Source organism: Leptodactylus fuscus, chromosome 7 (assembly GCF_031893055.1).
Source record: "Leptodactylus fuscus isolate aLepFus1 chromosome 7, aLepFus1.hap2, whole genome shotgun sequence".
Taxonomy (NCBI): Eukaryota; Metazoa; Chordata; class Amphibia; order Anura; family Leptodactylidae; genus Leptodactylus; species Leptodactylus fuscus.
In genome coordinates, this window is record NC_134271.1 from 91,988,177 (window position 1) to 92,004,564 (window position 16,388).

Consider the following 16,388-nt stretch of genomic DNA (forward strand, 5'->3'; position numbering starts at 1 on the left):
ATTTGATAAAAATTCATCCACTCTGCTCAGCTAATCCACTTCATATATTTGGCAATCCAGCCTAAAGAAATAAGTGTTCAAGATTCTCAGTAACTGGTATGCCATGCCCTCTGAAAGCTATCCAGAGATTTATGGAAGTTAATAGCAGCATGGTTGTTACAAAATGAAATTTAGAATAAATGGGATTCACCCGAAAAAAATTTGTGACCAATAACTGCTTCACAAAAAACAGATGTGCAGCTTTCAGAGGCCGTTCTAAACCACAATGTGTGAATGTACCCTAATGTTGCTTATGTTTGTTACAATGGCATCCAGTAAGCGAACCAGAACAAAAATCTCTCTCCTTGTCCTGTTGTCATAAGTAAAATATACAGTATATCCTCCTCTCCTCCGAGGCTGATAAGAAATAAGATTGTCTCTACCAATACCAGTATCACACTCTGTATCCTGCCAGTGAAAGAGAATGTTTGTTGTGGACATCCAAAGAGTGTGAAGTAAATGAGAAAGTTCCAAAACATTTTATTGTACAAATATGTTTTATTTACATAAAATCGCCTTAAAAAAGCAATTCCACCCGCACCTTACTTGTATCTAGCGTCTGTATATTATGCAGAAAAAAAGGTAATTGTGTGGGTGGAGATTTTGTTTTTAAGAAACACTTTGTATACTGCAGCACATGCTATTATTATAGTGGATTTGTCAGCTCAATATGCTGTCCTATGTAAGGACAATATATTACAGTGACATGACTGTACTACTAGTAGACGAAATGACACAGGAAAATGTTGTATCTATGTGTGCTAAAATTGGACATGTAGTTTATGAGCCTGGTGGATGTATGAGGACAGTACTCCATTGTGGAGAATGTTGTGTATATATGTGAATATACTACAGCCTGTCAATCACTGCACAAGGAATACACCAAAGCCTTGAACTAAATGTCTGGTTTATTCTTTCAGCTCCCTTAGTAGCCAGATGGCACAAATATTTTTGTGCTGGCAGCTACTAGTAAAACCAAACTAGTAGCTGCCCTTACTTAGGGCAGCATATTAATCTAGCTGATCCACTTTAAAGAATAATGTATGTATATGGCTTGTGAATACCTGATTTAGTTAGAGCCTTTACCCCTCTGATATTGCATCTCTAATGCTGCCTACATTTTCTATACACAAAAGGGCAAAAAGTCTTATTACAATGTACTTTCTCTGCTCTACGCCCCATCTAAAGGTAGCAGGGGATAGATCAATGGCATAGAATAGCTGCCCCCTAATTCATGCTGCAGAACCTCTGTGCCCCCTACTTGTGATAAGTTTATCCTTGTTGGCTCTTACAAGGAGGAGGCAGAAGAGAGCAGTGGGAAGCTTCATCCTATAGACATAACCTGTAAATTCTGGTTATGGCACACAGGAATAGCTCAGCAAGTCAGGGGAGTTTTATAATGCTGCATCTAATAATGGTAGGCAATCACCTATTACATCTCTGCACTCATTCTTATCTGCAGCAGCACTCTGTGCTTAGAGGGACCTGGACAAGAACAACAAAGCCAGAACTGGGTGGGTAAGTCAAGGAGTTTCCAGGAGCAATCTGATATTCTGTATGCAGATAGCCTCCTGCATTTCGGAGGAAGTTAGCCATGACAACTGACAACATCTTTAAAACTGCAACTTACCTAGAAGGAAACAAATTGCATTGCACTAGAATATTGCTGGTGAATTACCATTATAAGTGCAAAATATTTCCTGGAGTGCTCAACAATGCAAGCCCTACTGATTTTCTAATTGGAAACATGAATGAGGCCTAACCTATTGCTTTATGGCCTTACAGTTCCACAAAAGCCTCAGATATGCCTCACACATCCCAAATACTATATGTACCTAGAAAGCAGGAGCCTTTACCAAGTTATGGTAAACTCATAGTCAACTCTGGTGATGCAGTTTCCTCTTGAGAGCTCCTGATCCAGCAGGGCATGACTGCAAAACTTAATGCATTTTAACAACTTTGTTACACATTTTTGATAAAAGTTCGAACTTCTACCAATATTTGAAGCATACCCATCAGCAATTAATTATTAGGGGTAAGTGTCATGTTCCTCACCTACCAGCAGGCTGTAGGCTCCAGGTTCAGCAACCTCATCGCTGAACAAAACACATTGAAGAAAATAAAAAGGAGAGGAGGGGGATGCAACTGCAGAATCTCTTTTTTAGTATATAACAGCTTGACAAGGTGGGAGCAGTATGGAAGACAACTTATTGCTCAGAGCACACAGCACAGCCATGATATTGAAACAAAAAGACCTCGTCCAACCAGAGAGAGGATATGCAGGTTGCACACATCATTAGATTGAACCTACAGCGGCCTAAGGAGAAATGTATGAAACAAGAGGCACACATTAATGCTGCAGAAAAGTAAGAACATTTATAAATTATTTGAAAGAAAAATGAAAAAAAATGTCCATAGTTGCTCACTCCCAAATTTGGATCTCTCCATCCCAATAACAGGTTGCCAGCAGTGACGGAAGCACCGAGTGGTAATGGACACCTAGGCACGCACTTCCGTGGCTGGGGAGAGTGTGGATGAGTTTGGATGTTTGGTAGTTGTAAAAGATGACGTTTCCTTCTGAACTGCCTGTTACGATGATGGATCCGTCGGGAGAAAACTGACATCCAACAGCAAATCCTTCCACCTGTTTGAAGGAGACAGAGTGTCTTAATGAGTTTTTCTGCATAAGTAATCCTTACTTCTCACTGGGGATCGCAGCAAAACCATTTGTTTTTACTGTAAACAATTGGAAGGCGCCTCTTCTCCCTCATCTCGGCTACTTACACCGTCAGACTCGTAATCAACTGAATGAATTCAATTTGTTCAATAACTTTCTTCTTGTTTTACAAGACTGCAGGGAGATTTTGGAATGCTCAGAGGGAGAAAACATAATAATCTTTGTTATAGAGAACCTTCAGCCTCTGTATCTCCTGCTGTGTCCCCCATCTTTTCTTGCTCCACTAAACTGCGGGATTAAGGAAAACATAACAAACAAAAATATAATAATACCAATCTGCCCTCTGGTCTTAGGGCTGGAGACCATCTTCAAAGGCAGAAAGCTGAAGGGCTGCACCTTCTCCACTATAGTGCGGAGATCCAGCAGTGTCACCGGCAGGCAGAAATGCTTGTTGCCAGGATACTGACTAGAAAAGCACAGGATTACGCTAGGTTCACATCTCGCCATTGTGTCCATAGTTCTAGTCCACTAAAATAGCAGGCATCAATGGTGCTCTACAGACCCCACTGACCATAATGGGGCTTTGCTGTCTGCTTGAAAAGTCGGACATCTTTGGGAACGGACAGTTAAGGACAGGCACGACTGTAAAAGAATGCACCCGATTTCCATTTAAATGAATGCAAAATGTCACGGACACAGCTAGTGTCTGCTGCTAATGTCTGCGCAAGATTTTGAATGGACACTAGCAGCGGACACTGACGGTAGTGTGAACGCCCCCTTAGCTTCTCAATGTCTGGAATAGCAAAGTAAACACTGCATTCTGTAAATCTAGTCAAATCATCCTGTCATCTTGCTGATGAGAAAAGCACGTTTTTATCCATATGCAAATGAATTGTTTGGTGCACCGGGAAATGGCCAACCCTGCCAGAGCACCTGTTCTTAACTATGGCCGCCACAAATACAGTTTGAGGGTAACATTTTGTCACCAAAAACAGATTTTTAATATTTTGCACCTCTGCCCATTTCCCCAAATCTAAAGAAAGGTTTGAATACATTATATGGGGGGAACATGGTTACCTTTTACATACATGATACAACAAATATGATAATTAATAAGATGTGAAATGGGTTTGAAAGGTTTCTTTTCATTTAGTCTGTGGTTTGGAGGACAGATGGGATCACTTTAAATGGAATAGTAATACAGGTCTTGGGGTAGAAAAAAAGATGTCATATTACTTGGATCACTAGAACTGAATACTCAGACTTTATGAAGAATCTCATTGAGGTTAAAGGTGTAATATCTAAACTATATGATTATTAGTCACAATAGTAAGGTGTGCTTGCAAAGCAGTTATAGTGCATGGCAAGCAGTGGATGAAAAGATCTTTAGGGCAAACTGCGACCCGGCCTTTAAATCAGGTGTAGGTCCGAAGGTGCTGAGGAATCATTCTTACATCTCTTGCCATCTATTTGCCATACATATGCTCTGTTATTCTCCTAAATCGTTGAAATCCTATGGCTTAAAGGGAACACATCAGAGGAAAAATGACCTATTTTAATCCAAGTTTTAAGGTTAAACATAATTTTAAGAACTTATTTAGGCTATTCCTGTCAATAAAAATCTAATGTATATGGCAGCTTTACATACACTACTTACAATAGATGAAGCCACAGTTTATCTACTCCCCCTCCCTGCAATAAGCACATGTGAAAACCTCTGCCATAAATCTCAATGAGTCAGCTCCAGACTAAAGCTGTCTATAGCCATGGCAATGCTATATCGCTAAACACTGATAACAGTGCAGAGAAGCTCACACAAGAAGGCAGCCCCCAGAATTATGTCTACAAAACAGAATAAAGTACATACACGATACAGTAAACTCTACAATCAAAAAATAAAAACAGATTAGAAAAAAAAGTATTGCATCTGGTGTTAATAAATAAGCAAAATTTTTTTGATACATTCCCTTTAAGATCAGGTAGAGAAATACTCCACTTTCCATTGTGCCCAGGTTGTATTTAATGACGGGGAGGCTATAGGGAAGAAACTTTGGACTGCAGCAAGGGGTGAAGCCTGAATTTCTAATAATGTTCAAATGAAACTAAATGAGTAAAACCCACAGCCTAGAAGTCAATCCAAGAAACTAAATATTAACTTGTATTACTGAGTGGTGTACCCAACCCCCTGCATTCACCGCCACAGGTAAAACATTTACATTCAGACACAGAGCTCTGCATGAATAATATATGACCCAGACAAGGATTGCAGAGCCCTGCTTCCTGAATGACGGAAGTCTATTGTCTATTACCTACAGCGCTCAATTCATGTACGCAGCCCAGGAAACAAACTAACGTCTACCTCTATAATGCAAAGTGTAGGAATTTAAAGAGGAATAGTAAGTGATTCTTTTATAAGACTATTAGTGTTTTACTGTAACTCTGCTCATACGAGAAGAACACAGCCAGAAAGTGATGGAAAACTACACTGCAACATGCAGAATTCAGGATTGGCTACTACTGTACCATCTATGAAACTGTATCACTGAAATTTCCCCATTGTGGGACTATTAAAGGAATATCTTATCTTATCTTATCTTAGATTGTGAGTCCCACATACTGTAGAGCTCACAATGTACATTTTTTCCCCTATCAGTATGTGGCCCAGGGCTTCCAAATTTTGAGCAGGATTATCTTCACCCACAAACTGCAAGAGTTTCTCTGGTGAATTGAAGCATTTCCTTGACCTGCTTGGTTACCAAATTTATCATCACTTGAGTATTTATGGGACCAGCTGAGATGTCAGCTTCAGCAGCTTATGAGCATGCAGGATCTACAGGTCCAGCTGCACCATCTGTGAGCAAATGTGCCACATGATACCATATGGAACCAGTATGCCTCTATGCGCAACCGTATCTCATAGATTATAATCTCTTGCGAGAAAGTCCCTCACTCCTACAGTGTGAATTGATTTATCATACTATAATGCCTCATTTTGCCTGAACATGAACCCTCTGACTGTAATGTGCTGTGGAACGTGTTTGCGCTATATAGATAAAATGCATTATTATTATTTATCTCATCTTGTGTCCTGGCAAATGTTGTATAATAACTGACATATATCATCATTACATTCTCACAAATAAAGGTTCATTCAATTTCAATAACTCCTTCTTGTTGTGTTATTTTTTTGCAATGAGTGTATTATAGACATATAACAACTATGATACTGCTCCTATGGACAGTATATAACAAGTATAATTCTACTACCCCCACGGACAAAAGAAATTGGACTATGATACTGCCCCCATTGATAAGAATGGTAATACACTGCAGTAAGTTACACACTCATTACCTTATGTCCTTCAAACCTTCTCTTCTTATTCATTTTATAAGGGCGCTGGGTAGAGAATAAAGCAATGTAGTTTCCATTAGTCTGTGCTGCAAAAACACTCTCCTTTGGGTGCAGAGCAAGGCTTGGACAGGTGTACCGTTCCTGGAAAGTAGAGGATGCACATTTACAATTCTGAAGAAGTTGCAATACTATATTTTATATGCATTAGGTGACCTGCAATACCAATGACTTCCACAAAATCAAATGAAACTTCCCAAGTAATACTCAAGGTATAAATACTTGGTTGGTAATTTTGTTTTTTGATAGTTCTATCATGAAATACTATTTATTATTATTATTATTATTATTATTATTATTCAACAACTAACTCTGGTCCTGGGGGATGAGGTGGAATAATTTAAAAAAAAGTGTTAATCATCTACCACCAGTTTACATTCACCCTTCCCTCTGGTCCTTGGACTGTTTGAGACAGAAGTGAGGGGCTCAAGTGAGCACTACGACCAAGCACTGGTCTCAGCAAATCTCCTCAATATGTTTCACCTAACAAAACAAAGTGGAAGCACATAAGGAAGAAAAATGTATATAGAGGTAAAGGAGTAAAACGCTCCAATGATATCTTTTACCGGACAGAGTGAAAGCAAACAGAGATGTCCTTAAACTTGCTGCCCTTAGATGTCCTTAAATCACCCACTACTAACCATTCTCCCATCTGCCAAAAATAAATTCAGAGGCATAGATATTTTATGACTCCAAATATATGCAATTAAAACTGCATTTCACAGTGACCTGATGGTGGGCATTGGTACTTGATAGAAAGCACCATATTTTGAAAGAAAGCACCCCCACATTCTCAGGACCAGCTACAATAGTGCTACAATGTAAGAGTTTCAACTAACATCATATTAAGTGAATGAACAAAAGAGAAATCTAAATAAAAAATATATTTGGTGTGACCATCCTTTGCCTTCACAACAATATCAGTTCTTCTATATACAATTGCATACAGTTTTTGAAGGAACTTGGCAGGAACTTATTCCCAGCGTGCTAGAGACTGACTGCCTGGAGATTTTCCACATATGTAGGCTTGTTCATGCCATTCTGTTTCTTCATGTAATCCCAGACAGACTTGATGTTGAGATCAGGGCTCTGTGGGGGCCATATCATATGACTCAAATATTTATTTGACTTAGATTCCTCTGTATAAGATGTGAGAAGGTGACAGGCAAAGTGCTGGATCACAGTATATCTCCGCCAGATTTCTGACATATGTGTGGTCCAGCACAGGTCTTGTGTAGGCCTCAGCCCAAGTGTGGGTCCTAGGTTTGTTACTGGGCCATAAAAGGCTGCAGAGCCTGTACTTCAGGGCAGATCCTGGGAGTGAGAGGAGGCGCCTGGGCCTGTCCTGAAATACTGAGAGTCTGGTGATACCATACTGTGCTATTTTGTTTGTTCGAGTGGTTGGTAGTAAGCCACACGTATACTTAGCTTTAGAGATGAGCGAACACTAAAATGTTCGAGGTTCGAAATTCGATTCGAACAGCCGCTCAATGTTCGTGTGTTCGAACGGGTTTCGAACCCCATTATAGTCTATGGGGAACAGATACTCGTTAAGGGGGAAACCCAAATCCGTGTCTGGAGGGTCACCAAGTCCACTATGACACCCCAGGAAATGATGCCAACACCTCTGGAATGACACTGGGACAGCAGGGGAAGCATGTCTGGGGGCATCTAACACACCAAAGACCCTCTATTACCCCAACATCACAGCCTAACAACTACACACTTTACACACTCAATACCACCTCTCTGACAGTAGGAAAACACCTTGAAACATGTGTATTTGGCACTTGCAGTGAGGAGAGCTTGTCACCAGCAGTGAATTTGGCCCTTGTAGTAAGTTGAGGTTGGCACCAACATTTGTTTTGAAAATCAGGGTGGATTGAGCCTCTAACCAGCAGAGTTTGGGCAAATTCATGGTGGAGGGAGCCTCTAAAAACCCCAGTTTGGACCAATTCATGGTGGAGGGAGACTCTAAAAACCCCAGTTTGGACCAATTCATGGTGGAGGGAGCCTCTAAAAACCCCAGTTTGGACCAATTCATGGTGGAGGGAGCCTCTAACCAGCCCAGTTTGGGCAAATTCATGGTGGAGGGAGCCTCTAACCAGCCCAGTTTGGACCAATTAATGGTGGAGGGAGCCTCTAACCAGCCCAGTTTGGACCAATTAATGGTGGAGGGAGCCTCTAACCACCCCAGTTTGGACCAATTCATGGTGGAGGGAGCCTCTAACCAGCCCAGTTTGGACCAATTCATGGTGGAGGGAGCCTCTAAAAAACCCAGTTTGGACCAATTCATGGTGGAGGGAGCCTCTAAACAGCCCAGTTTGGGCAAATTCATGGTGGAGGGAGCCTCTAACCACCCCAGTTTGGACCAATTCATGGTGGAGGGAGCCTCTAAACAGCCAAGTTTGGACCAATTCATGGTGAAGGGAGCCTCTAAAAACCCGTTTGGACCAATTCATGGTGGAGGGAGCCTCTAACCAGCCCAGTTTGGGCAAATTCATGGTGGAGGGAGCCTCTAAACAGCCCAGTTTGGACCAATTCATGGTGGAGGGAGCCTCTAACCAGCCCAGTTTGGGCAAATTCATGGTGGAGGGAGCCTCTAAACAGCCCAGTTTGGGCAAATTCATGGTGGAGGGAGCCTCTAACCAGCCCAGTTTGGACCAATTAATGGTGGAGGGAGCCTCTAAACAGCCAAGTTTTGGGAAATTCATGGTGGAGGGAGCCTCTAACCAGCCCAGTTTGGACCAATTAATGGTGGAGGGAGCCTCTAAACAGCCAAGTTTGGACCAATTCATGGTGGAGGGAGCCTCTAACCAGCCCAATTTGGACCAATTAATGGTGGAGGGAGCCTCTAAACAGCCAAGTTTTGGGAAATTCATGGTGGAGGGAGCCTCTAACCAGCCCAGTGTGGGCAAATTCATGGTGGAGGGAGCCTCTAACCAGCCCAGTTTGGGCAAATTCATGGTGGAGGGAGCCTCTAAACAGCCCAGTTTGGGCAAATTCATGGTGGAGGGAGCCTCTAACCAGCCCAGTTTGGACCAATTCATGGTGGAGGGAGCCTCTAACCAGCCCAGTTTGGACCAATTCATGGTGGAGGGAGCCTCTAACCAGCCCAGTTTGGACCAATTCATGGTGGAGGGAGCCTCTAACCAGCCCAGTTTGGACCAATTCATGGTGGAGGGAGCCTCTAAACAGCCCAGTTTGGGCAAATTCATGGTGGACGGAGCCTCTAAAAAACCCAGTTTGGACCAATTCATGGTGGAGGGAGCCTCTAATTAGCCCAGTTTGGACCAATTAATTGTGGAGGGAGCCTCTAACCAGCCCAGTTTGGACCAATTAATGGTGGAGGGAGCCTCTAACCACCCCAGTTTGGACCAATTAATGGTGGAGGGAGCCTCTAACCACCCCAGTTTGGACCAATTCATGGTGGAGGGAGCCTCTAACCAGCCCAGTTTGGACCAATTCATGGTGGAGGGAGCCTCTAAAAAACCCAGTTTGGACCAATTCATGGTGGAGGGAGCCTCTAAACAGCCCAGTTTGGGCAAATTCATGGTGGAGGGAGCCTCTAACCACCCCAGTTTGGACCAATTCATGGTGGAGGGAGCCTCTAAACAGCCAAGTTTGGACCAATTCATGGTGAAGGGAGCCTCTAAAAACCCGTTTGGACCAATTCATGGTGGAGGGAGCCTCTAACCAGCCCAGTTTGGGCAAATTCATGGTGGAGGGAGCCTCTAAACAGCCCAGTTTGGGCAAATTCATGGTGGAGGGAGCCTCTAACCAGCCCAGTTTGGACCAATTCATGGTGGAGGGAGCCTCTAACCAGCCCAGTTTGGACCAATTCATGGTGGAGGGAGCCTCTAACCAGCCCAGTTTGGACCAATTCATGGTGGAGGGAGCCTCTAACCAGCCCAGTTTGGACCAATTCATGGTGGAGGGAGCCTCTAAACAGCCCAGTTTGGGCAAATTCATGGTGGAGGGAGCCTCTAAAAAACCCAGTTTGGACCAATTCATGGTGGAGGGAGCCTCTAATTAGCCCAGTTTGGACCAATTAATTGTGGAGGGAGCCTCTAACCAGCCCAGTTTGGACCAATTAATGGTGGAGGGAGCCTCTAACCACCCCAGTTTGGACCAATTAATGGTGGAGGGAGCCTCTAACCACCCCAGTTTGGGCAAATTCATGGTGGAGGGAGCCTCTAACCAGCCCAGTTTGGACCAATTAATGGTGGAGGGAGCCTCTAAACAGCCAAGTTTTGGGAAATTCATGGTGGAGGGAGCCTCTAACCAGCCCAGTTTGGACCAATTCATGGTGGAGGGAGCCTCTAAACAGCCCAGTTTGGGCAAATTCATGGTGGAGGGAGCCTCTAAACAGCCCAGTTTGGGCAAATTCATGGTGGAGGGAGCCTCTAACCAGCCCAGTTTGGACCAATTAATGGTGGAGGGAGCCTCTAAACAGCCAAGTTTTGGGAAATTCATGGTGGAGGGAGCCTCTAACCAGCCCAGTTTGGACCAATTAATGGTGGAGGGAGCCTCTAACCACCCCAGTTTGGACCAATTCATGGTGGAGGGAGCCTCTAAACAGCCAAGTTTGGACCAATTCATGGTGGAGGGAGCCTCTAAAAACCCCAGTTTGGACCAATTCATGGTGGAGGGAGCCTCTAACCAGCCCAGTTTGGGCAAATTCATGGTGGAGGGAGCCTCTAAAAAACCCAGTTTGGACCAATTCATGGTGGAGGGAGCCTCTAATTAGCCCAGTTTGGACCAATTAATTGTGGAGGGAGCCTCTAACCAGCCCAGTTTGGACAAATTAATGGTGGAGGGAGCCTCTAACCACCCCAGTTTGGACCAATTAATGGTGGAGGGAGCCTCTAACCTGCCCAGTTTGGACCAATTAATGGTGGAGGGAGCCTCTAACCACCCCAGTTTGGACCAATTCATGGTGGAGGGAGCCTCTAACCAGCCCAGTTTGGACCAATTCATGGTGGAGGGAGCCTCTAATTAGCCCAGTTTGGACCAATTAATTGTGGAGGGAGCCTCTAACCAGCCCAGTTTGGACCAATTAATGGTGGAGGGAGCCTCTAACCACCCCAGTTTGGGCAAATTCATGGTGGAGGGAGCCTCTAACCAGCCCAGTTTGGACCAATTAATGGTGGAGGGAGCCTCTAAACAGCCAAGTTTTGGGAAATTCATGGTGGAGGGAGCCTCTAACCAGCCCAGTTTGGACCAATTCATGGTGGAGGGAGCCTCTAAAAACCCCAGTTTGGACCAATTCATGGTGGAGGGAGCCTCTAAACAGCCCAGTTTGGGCAAATTCATGGTGGAGGGAGCCTCTAACCAGCAGAGTTGGTGGAAATCAGGGTGGAGGGAGCCTCTAACCAGCAGAGTTGGGGGAAATCAGGGTGGAGGGAGCCTAGTATTAGCAGAATTGTGCAACGCTTATGGTGGATGAGTATGAGGATGCGGAGGAATTGGAGAGGTTGAGTACAGACATGGAGTTTCATGTTGGGGTGCTTTACACAGGTGGGCACAAAAATGACGGCTCTACCCAGTGGTGGTTCATTTTTATCAAAGTGAGCCGGTCGGCACTCTCAGCTGACAGACGGGTGCGCTTGTCAGTGATGATGCCACCGGCTGCACTGAACACCCTCTCAGATAGGACGCTGGCGGCAGGACAGGACAGCACCTCCAAGGCATATAGGGCAAGTTCAAGCCACAGGTCCAACTTCGACACCCAATACGTGTAGGGCGCAGAGGGGTCGGAGAGGACAGGGCTGTGGTCGGAAAGGTATTCCCGCAACATGCGCCTATACTTCTCACGCCTGGTGACACTAGGACCCTCCGTGGCGGCACTTTGGCGAGGGGGTGCCATCAAGGTGTCCCAGACCTTAGACAGTGTGCCCCTCGTTTGTGTGGACCGGTGAGAACTTGGTTGCCTACTGGAGGAACTGCCCTCCCTGCCGCCAACGTCACATGCTGGAAACATCTCCATCATATTCTGCACCAATTGCCTGTGGCAAGCATTGATGCGATTGGCCCTCCCCTCTACCGGAATAAAAGACGAGATGTTGTTTTTATACCGGGGGTCAAGGATAGCAAAGATCCAGTACTGGTTGTCCTCCATGATTTTGACAATACGCTTGTCGGTTGTAAAGCACCCCAACATGAACTCAGCCATGTCTGCCACAGTGTTAGTTGGCATGACTCCTCTGGCCCCACCGGAAAGTTCAATCTCCATTTCCTCCTCATCCTCCATGTCTACCCATCCGCGCTGCAACAATGGGACGATTCGAAGTTGCCCGGAAGCCTCCTGTATCACCATCACATCATCGGACAACTCTTCTTCCTCCTCCTCCTCCTCCTCCTCCTCCATTAAACGCAGTGAAGCGGACAGATGTGTGGACCTACTCTCCAGCTGTGACGGATCGGATGCTATCCCTAACTCCTCTGTGTGATCTGAGTTATCCCTGATGTCAATCAGGGATTCTCTCAGAACACACAAGAGCGGGATTGTAAGGCTCACCATCGCATCCTCAGAGCTCACCCTCCTTGTGGACTCCTCAAAGACCCGTAGGATGTCACAAAGGTCTCTCATCCATGGCCACTCATGGATGTGAAACTGAGGCAGCTGACTTTGTGGCACCCTAGGGTTTTGTAGCTGGTATTCCATCAAAGGTCTCTGCTGCTCAACCACTCTATTCAACATCTGAAACGTTGAGTTCCAGCGTGTGGGGACTTCGCACAAAAGCCGGTGTTGTGGCACATGCAGGCGTTGCTGGAGAGATTTTAAGCTAGCAGCGGCTACTGTCGACTTGCGAAAGTGGGCGCACATGCGCCGCACTTTCACCAGTAGCTCTGGAACATTGGGGTAGCTCTTTAGGAAACGTTGCACCACTAGGTTGAAGACGTGGGCCAGGCATGGAACATGTTGGAGTCCGGCAAGCTCCAGAGCTGCTACCAGGTTCCGGCCGTTATCACAAACGACCATGCCTGGGCCCAGGTGCAGCGGCTCAAACCATATTGCCGTCTCATCGAGGAGGGCATCCCTCACCTCGGAGGCAGTGTGCTGTCTGTCCCCCAAGCTGATCAGCTTCAGCACAGCCAGCTGACGTCTACCAACGCCAGTGCTGCAACGTTTCCAACTCGTAGCTGGGGTCAATCTAACAGCGGAGGAGGAGGCGGTGGCGGAGGAGGAGGCGGTGGCGGAGGAGGAGGCGGTAGAGGAGGAGGAGGAGGAGGGGGGTGTTCTTCTCGTGTCCCTGCCAGGAATGTTAGGCGGGGAGACGAGGTACACCGGGCCAGTTTGGGAAGCAGTCCCAGCCTCAACTACATTCACCCAGTGTGCCGTCAGTGAAATGTAGCGTCCCTGTCCGCATGCACTTGTCCACGCGTCAGTGGTCAAGTGGACCTTTGTGCAAAGCGCGGAACTAAGGGCCCGCCTGATGTTGAGTGACACGTGCTGGTGCAAGGCGGGGACGGCACACCGGGAGAAGTAGTGACGGCTAGGGACGGCATAGCGAGGTGCCGCAGTTGCCATCAGGTCCAGGAAGGCGGGAGTTTCAACAAGCCGGAACGCCAACATCTCCTGGGCCAGCAGTTTAGCGATGTTGGCGTTCAAGGCTTGCGCGTGTGGGTGGTTAGCAGTGTATTTCTGCCGCCGCTCCAATGTCTGAGAGATGGTGGGTTGTTGTAAAGAAACGCCTGATGGTGCCTTTGATGGTGCAGGAGAAGGAGATAAGACAGGACCAGGGGAGGATGAGGTAGAAGTCAACAAAGTGGCGGAGGCAGATGAAGTGGTGTCCTGGCTCGTCCTCTGGAGTGCATCGCCAGCACAGTCAGCAGTGGCAGTGGCAGAGGCAGAGGCAGTGGCAGTGGCGTGAACGGCAGGCGGCCTTTGTCCTGCCGTTGCTGCCTGCCACTGATTCCAGTGCTTGGATTCCAAATGACGGCGCATTGAAGTGGTGGACAGGTTGCTCTTCTCAGAGCCCCTAATCAATTTCGAGAGGCAAATTGTGCAGACAACACTATATCTGTCCTCGGCGCATTCCTTGAAAAAACTCCACACCTTCGAGAAACGTGCCCTCGAGGTGGGAGTTTTTCGGGGCTGGGTACGAACTGGAACATCTTGGGAGATTCCGGGTGTGGCCTGGCTTCGCCTAAGCTGCTGACCTCTGCCTCTGCCTCTAGCTACCCTTTTTGGTGCTGCACCTGCCTCAACATCCACACTACTTTCCCCGCTTGACATCCCCCCTGTCCAGGTCGGGTCAGTGTCCTCATCATCCACCACTTCCTCTTCCAACTCCTGTCTCATCTCCTCCTCCCGCACAATGCGCCGGTCAACTGGATGCCCTGACGGCAACTGCGTCACATCATCGTCGATGAGGGTGGGTTGCTGGTCATCCACCACCAAATCGAACGGAGATGGAGGAGACTCTAGTGTTTGAGCATCTGGACACAGATGCTCCTCTGTTAGGTTCGTGGAATCGTGACGTGGAGAGGCAGGTTGAGGGACAATGAAAGGAGCGGAGAACAGCTCTGGGGAGCAGGGACAGTTTGGGTTATTGTTCTGTAAAGCTTCGGAATTTTGGGAGGAAGGAAGACAAGACTGTTGGGTAATAGGAGGAGAGGAGGCAGAGTCTGACTGGCTGCTGGACAATGTGCTGTAAGCGTTCTCTGACAGCCATTGCAAGACCTGTTCCTGGTTCTCGGGCCTACTAAGGTTTGTACCCTGCAGTTTAGTTAATGTGGCAAGCAACCCTGGCACTGTGGAGTGGCGCAATGCTTGCTGCCCCACAGGAGTAGGCACGGGACGCCCTGTGGCTTCACTGCTACCTTGCTCCCCAGAACCATTCCCCCGACCTCGCCCACGGCCTCGTCCACGTCCCTTTCCGGGAGCCTTGCGCATTTTGAATTCCTAGTTAGAAATTGGCACTGTATACCAGTAGTAAAAATTGTGGGTGCACGTAACCCCAATATATTCTTTGAATTCCCAGTCAGAAACTGGCACTATATGGCAGTAGCAAGAAATGAGGGTATTTGTATTCCCAATATACTCTTTGAATTCCCAGTCAGACAATGGCACTGTATACCAGTAGTAAAAATTGTGGGTGCACGTAACCCCAATATATTCTTTGAATTACCAGTCAGAAACTGGCACTATATGGCAGTAGCAAGAAATGAGGGTATTTGTATTCCCAATATATTCTTTGAATTCCCAGTCAGACAATGGCACTGTATACCAGTAGTAAAAATTGTGGGTGCACGTAACCCCAATATATTCTTTGAATTCCCAGTCAGAAACTGGCACTATATGGCAGTAGCAAGAAATGAGGGTATTTGTATTCCCAATATACTCTTTGAATTCCCAGTCAGACAATGGCACTGTATACCAGTAGTAAAAATTGTGGGTGCACGTAACCCCAATATATTCTTTGAATTACCAGTCAGAAACTGGCACTATATGGCAGTAGCAAGAAATGAGGGTATTTGTATTCCCAATATACTCTTTGAATTCCCAGTCAGACAATGGCACTGTATACCAGTAGTAAAAATTGTGGGTGCACGTAACCCCAATATATTCTTTGAATTACCAGTCAGAAACTGGCACTATATGGCAGTAGCAAGAAATGAGGGTATTTGTATTCCCAATATATTCTTTGAATTCCCAGTCAGACAATGGCACTGTATACCAGTAGTAAAAATTGTGGGTGCACGTAACCCCAATATATTCTTTGAATTCCCAGTCAGAAACTGGCACTATATGGCAGTAGCAAGAAATGAGGGTATTTGTATTCCCAATATACTCTTTGAATTCCCAGTCAGACAATGGCACTGTATACCAGTAGTAAAAATTGTGGGTGCACGTAACCCCAATATATTCTTTGAATTCCCAGTCAGACACTGGCACTATATGGCAGTAGCAAGAAATGAGGGTATTTGTATTCCCAATATATTCTTTGAATTCCCAGTCAGACAATGGCACTGTATACCAGTAGTAAAAATTGTGGGTGCACGTAACCCCAATATATTCTTTGAATTACCAGTCAGAAACTGGCACTATATGGCAGTAGCAAGAAATGAGGGTATTTGTATTCCCAATATATTCTTTGAATTCCCAGTCAGACAATGGCACTGTATACCAGTAGTAAAAATTGTGGGTGCACGTAACCCCAATATATTCTTTGAATTCCCAGTCAGAAACTGGCACTATATGGCAGTAGCAAGAAATGAGGGTATTTGTATTCCCAATATACTCTTTGAATTCCC

At 45.8% G+C, this 16,388-nt stretch overlaps 1 protein-coding gene across 2 annotated transcripts in view; it reads right to left on the reverse strand.

Moving 5' to 3' along the window:
- Nucleotides 1-605: 605 nt before the first annotated feature.
- Nucleotides 606-16,388, reverse strand: part of WDR25 (WD repeat domain 25) — a 120,650-nt gene continuing 104,867 nt past the window's right edge. For both annotated transcript variants that reach the window (XM_075282540.1, XM_075282539.1), the window contains exons 6-7: nucleotides 6,069-6,209; nucleotides 606-2,683 (exon numbers count right to left, since the gene is read on the reverse strand). In XM_075282540.1, the coding sequence (XP_075138641.1) occupies nucleotides 2,462-2,683; nucleotides 6,069-6,209 (363 nt within the window). In that variant the 3' untranslated portion in view covers nucleotides 606-2,461. The remainder of the gene's footprint in view (nucleotides 2,684-6,068; nucleotides 6,210-16,388) is intronic.